Source organism: Aplysia californica, unplaced genomic scaffold, assembly GCF_000002075.1.
Source record: "Aplysia californica isolate F4 #8 unplaced genomic scaffold, AplCal3.0 scaffold00033, whole genome shotgun sequence".
NCBI classification, from domain to species: Eukaryota; Metazoa; Mollusca; class Gastropoda; order Aplysiida; family Aplysiidae; genus Aplysia; species Aplysia californica.
This window is the reverse complement of record NW_004797303.1, coordinates 16,406-21,932: the sequence shown is the minus strand read 5'-3', so window position 1 is coordinate 21,932 and position 5,527 is coordinate 16,406. Positions and strand designations below refer to the sequence as shown.

The window sequence follows — 5,527 nt, the reverse complement described above, 5'->3', positions numbered from 1 at the left end:
AATAATAGGAGAGAACCCGGCCATCTCCGATAGATACTCGACCTGTGCTGAGGATACAGATCCCCCGGGTCCAGTAGCCGGCGCAAGGCCACTTGTAGGGCGGTGACCCCCAGTTCTTGAACCGCGCCAAAAAAGGTTTCCGGCTGCCTGTGTCACTCTCTGGTTCTCCTGGGCACAGATTAGAGGAAAAGTAAAAAGAAAAAAGAAAATGAAAGTAAAGATAGAAATAAAAAATAAAAATGAAAGTAAAAATAGAGATAAAAATGAAAATGAAAATAAAAATACAAAAAAAGATTTAAAAAAATAAAAAATGAAAAGTGAAAATGACAATGAAAATAATAATAAAGTTGAAAATCAAATTCAAAATTAAAATTAAATTTTTTTTTTAATATGAAAAGTTAAAATCCTCACTACTCTTAGACAGAATGAAAACAAAACCCAAAACAAAATACAGGGTGATTTAAAAAAAACAACTGTACAACTTTTTTTGTAAATATCTCGCACAAATTTGTACTAGCCTGTTGTAATTAATTTGAAATAGATATAATTCATTCAAAAGGAATTTGTTTGACATAAGATTCAAAAAGATGAATTTTTTTTTTTGAAAACAGATATGGCTTTTATTTTATTTTTTTAAACAACCCATAAATGCAGAATGCACCAATTTAAAAGATCTTGTAAAGAAAATCATGAAATGATTAGTCTGATTTTTCCTTGCCTTTTATTTTTAAAATCTACTCTTTCCATCCATGTAACCTTTTTAACAATTTCTTAAAATCTCCTACAGAGTTAAAAGAATATTCTTTTAATTCTGGAATTCCGAGAAAGAACCAATGATCTATATGTCCCCCTTTGGACTCGACACATTTGAACGCGTCGTTCGTCAAGTTCAAAGTGGCCAAACACAAGGATTCACTCAACCATGAGTAATCTAAGCCACTACACGGCACGCCTTACATTGTGGAGATGTTTCTAGGGGAGGGGGCGAGGTTTCCCAAACAAACAGCATTTGTAGAGTTGATATAACCTGAAAGGTGAATATAGGCTTTGCCAAGGGGCCAAATGTCATAGAGGAAATGTTCACGCTTTTCAAGATGATCGAGAAATCATGAACACATTGCTATCCTCTGATAGCTTCCAAATGGGAAAATGGTGCAGTCGTAGATGGAGATCTGCCTTGAGTATGCGGTCAGTTGAGAAGTAGGAAAGTTATTGCTGCAGACATCGTCTTTGGACAGACGTCTCATGGGGCTCATCTACTGAATTATGCACCCTGGGGAATTTTAAAGGGGAGGGAACGGGGTGTGTTTGGTCTGAAATGTTCGTTTTCAGTTTTCAGTTCTGATTCTCCACAAGTACTAACTGATGGACAATTTCCACCCTTGATATCAAAGAAGGCCTTCAGGGCACTTTAACACTATTTCCGTACCTTGCGCAAAGATTACGAAATGAGTTGGTGGTGAGGAAATGTTCAGTACAAAAAGCTCTTTGCTCTTTACTTATCTTAACCATGATCTCAGCAGGCAAAGGAAACTTGAGAAACACTATCTGCAAACTCCTGTTGGCCTGTTAGACTATTGTAATTTGCAATATGGTGCAATCGTTGGTTGTTTTTTTTGTGGTAGGCCTAATGCGAACTAGTACGTCATGCTACAAAATGGGGACATTGCTGCAAATGGGTTGTTTTTCTAAGCTGAATACAGCAAAACTATTCAGTGAATTTGTCAAAAATGAAAATCAAACAAATTCTTTTTGACTTCCAAAGATTGTGTACAAATTTGAAGCTCAAAACTTCAGTGTGGAGGAAAATATTAACTAAAAAAGGTGCACAATTTTTTGTGTGGATCACCCAGTATGTTGTTGGTAGCGTGCCCTTGTAAGAGCCAGGTTTACCCAGGTGAGGGTTACGGTTGAGCGACGTGAAAAGCGTCTCGTCAGGGATGTCCGTCGTCTAGACCCACCAACCAACCAACCAACCAACCAATCAATCAAGCAACCAACCAACCAACAAACAAACAAACAAACAAACAAACAAACAAACAAACAAACAAACAAACAAACAAACAAGCGCGAAATAATAATAATCTACCTTTGTAAGAGCCAGGTATACCCATGTGCGGGTAATGGTTGAGGGACGTAAAAAGCGTCATGTCTGGGATGTCCGTGGTGTTGACACACCAACCTTCCAACCAACCAACCAATCGACCAACAAACAAACAAATAAACAACCAGCCAAACAAATAAGCTCGAAATAATAATAATATACATTAATAAGAACCAGGTATACCCCGGAGCGGGTTATGGTTGAACAACGTAAAACATGTCTCCTCGGGGACTCACCAACCAACTGACCAATCAACAAACAAACAAACAAACAAACAAACAAACAAACAAACAAACAAACAAACAAACAAGCGCGTTATAATAATGTATACCTTTGTAAGAGCTAGGTATACCCAGGTGCGGGTTATGGTTGAGCGACGTGAAAACGTCTCGTCTGGGATGTCCGTCGTCTTGACCCACCGACCAATCAACCAACCAACCCACCAACCAACCAACCAACCAACAAACAAACAAACAATCAACCAACCAACAAACAAACAAACAAACAAACAAACAAGCGCAAAAACACCAAGAATAATCTACCTTTATAAGAACCAGGTATACCCAAGTGCGGGTTATGGTTGAGCGACGTGAAAAACGTCTCGTCAGGGATGTCCGTGGTATTGACCCACTTTATCAAGGCAGAGGCTGTGTCGTTGTGTAAGATGTAGCCCACAAACTCCCTGTTGATCACTACATGGACGGAGCCCTTCCGGGGGCGGATGCCGGCAGGGGGTGTGGTCTTCTTCCATCGTTCTGGGTTAGCTCTGGTTGGAAAGGGGGGGGGGGGGGGGGTTGTTACTTTTGTTTTAGGGTTCTTTGGGTTTAGGTGAGGTTTAGGGTTTGGGTTAGGGTTAGGTTTAGGGACAGGGTCAAGGTGTGTGTGAGGTGTGGAGTGTTACTTTTGTTGTAGTTGTAGCATTAGGGTTAGGGTTTAGGTTAGGGGTTAGACTGGGTGTGGTGGGTGGTGTGTGGTGTGTAGTGTTACCTTTGTTGTAGCATTAGGGTTAGGGTCTAGGATTAGGGATAGGGTTTAAGATTATGGTTAGGTTAGGGTTAAGGTTTGTGGGAAGTGGAGTGTTACTTTTGTTGTAGCATTTGGGTTAGGGTTGAGGATTAGGGTTAGGTTAGGGTTTAGCCTAGGTGTGGTGTTTAGTGTTACCTTCGTTGCAGCATTGAGGTATGAGTTATGGATTAGGGTTAGGTTAGGGTTCAGGCTGCGTGGGGGTGACGTTAGACAAACAGATAGACAAACAGACAGACAGACTGGGTGAGTGTGCCTGCTTTGTGTTGTTCTCAGATGGAGATCCCAGCTTTATGCAAGGGCGGTCTGTTACTGCAGAGCAGACAGGATTTTCTTCAAGAAATATATCAATTTCTTCAGGTCAATTCCCATCTTATCGAATTATGTAATACTGCGCTTTTCCGTACCATATTATAACGGGACACCTGAATAGTAATAAGGGTCTTGAACATCTAGCTCTCACTGACAAAACTGAAAGCAAACGACGTAGTGGTAGGCCCAGAGCAACCTACTTAGGGAACCTAAACAAATGGATAACGGGGAAAGATCAGGAAAATTTAGTTTTTTAAAGAGCAACCGAGCAAAGGAATGAATGGAGAACCATGATCGCCGATGTCTGTAGCAGATCTGGCACTGGACCATGATGGTGATGATGTGCATTTTATTATTTCCTAAGCGGGCTTTTTAATGACGCTTCTCTTACGATGACACTGCAAAATTAATTAAATGGACATTTTGTTACTGAACTGATGATTTCTTTTCATTTCTCTCTCTCTCTCTCTCTCTCTCTCTCTCTCTCTCTCTCTCTCTCTCTCTCTCTCTCTCTCTCTCTCTCTCTCTCTCTTTCTGCCTCTCTAATGTTTTTACCTTTTTACGGTCCCTTCAACATCGTTTGCACCGTTGTAAGCTGTGAGAATTTTCACCAGTTCATAATTTGTTTTTAAAGGGAGCTCCTGCCCCGTCAGGTTGATAAAATATTTCCAGGTTTTATAACCCCACAGGGCTTCCATACACACTAGTTCCGGTTCTAACACGCTGAATGATCCCCACTGCACGTTAATTCTCTTCGGGGCAAGAAACACGTTATGAAAACACTTTACAACACTTTCCACAGCTTTGAAAAATCCTTCATCCGCGGTTTTGTCGATATGTACACAGTAAATATTCTGGGGTCTGTATACCGAGCGGAGAACTCTCTCCACCATTTCGGAGTCGGTGAAAGCTAGAATGGAAAAAGCGATCGGAAAATGTTCTTCCTCTTTTGTCAAGGGAGAGGTTATATATCCGCGCGTCTGAATAAAATCCGTGCAATTTTTCGTGGCCTCCATGTAGAAAGCATTGGACAGACCAATAGTTTTGTTGTTCTCCATCTGTCTCGTGACGTTTACGGCGATTTCGATGTCGTGTTTGGCTCCGCTGAAGACACCATCGCAGTCCACCTCCTTGACCTTGAATACTGAGGTCAGCGCGTCCAGACGCTCTCTCGAGGGGGGTGGAGGGGGCGAGGGCGGGGGAGGGGGCAGTTGTGTAATGACGTCATTCGCCGTACCCGGAGACCACGATGACGTCATACCAGACTGAGGACGCGACGACTCATCTCTGGTTTCATCAGAGTCGGTTTTGCGGCTGCTTCCAGGAAGAATTTCCCGAAAAGAGTAGAAAAGATCTTTAAACGAGGAGGTGGACGTCAAATTATTTGTATTATTAGTTCTGGAGGTGAGGAGCGTGTGTTGGAAGTAGAAACGGGTGGCGAGGGTTAGGGTTCGATTCTGTAACGTGACCATGTAGAGCATCCCAGCGAACCAGAAGAAGACAAGCAGACAGAGACACAGACAGAATTTCCTGAGGCGGCAGGACTGGACACATGATGACGTCATGGCTCTCAGCGCACTGGGGAACTCTCACGGCATGGTTCTGTTATGAGCAGGAAGGAGAGAAAATAAAACAAAAATAAACAAACGTCTTCAAATCGTCAAATTAACAAATAAATAAGTGAATGAATAAAGAAATTAAATAAATAAATAAACAAATAGATAAATAAATAAATAAATAAATAAGTGAAAGAATAAATAAATAAATACATAAATAAATAAATAAACAAACAAATAAATAAATAAGTGAAAGAATAAATAAATAAATAAATAAATAAATAAATAAATAAAAATCAGTTAGTTTTGATCCGTATCGTGTACCAGTAACCGTACCATGTTGTGCCTTTAGTTTTCCGGGTTTTAAGTGATATCGCATCATATCAGACTATCCACTATCAAAAACTCTTGAAAACTTAAGTACACGGCTACGGACAAGCAAGAAATCTGATAAAGTCCATTGCCGAATCACTTTTTCACGAGGCCAAGGGCGGAGGCTGACTTATTTAACCTTATCAGTAGCCATGGGGTC

General features: G+C 40.8%; 1 protein-coding gene across 1 annotated transcript; it reads right to left on the bottom strand.

The window, feature by feature from the left end:
• Positions 1–42: 42 nt before the first annotated feature.
• On the bottom strand, positions 43–5,042 carry LOC101845752 (beta-1,3-galactosyl-O-glycosyl-glycoprotein beta-1,6-N-acetylglucosaminyltransferase; the record flags this gene model as incomplete). The annotated part of the gene is given in 3 exon segments (XM_013091324.1): positions 43–168; positions 2,647–2,870; positions 3,995–5,042. Coding segments are annotated over 3 exon segments (1,360 nt in total), but the record flags the coding sequence as incomplete, so codon positions are not given.
• Between the last annotated feature and the right edge of the window lie 485 nt (positions 5,043–5,527).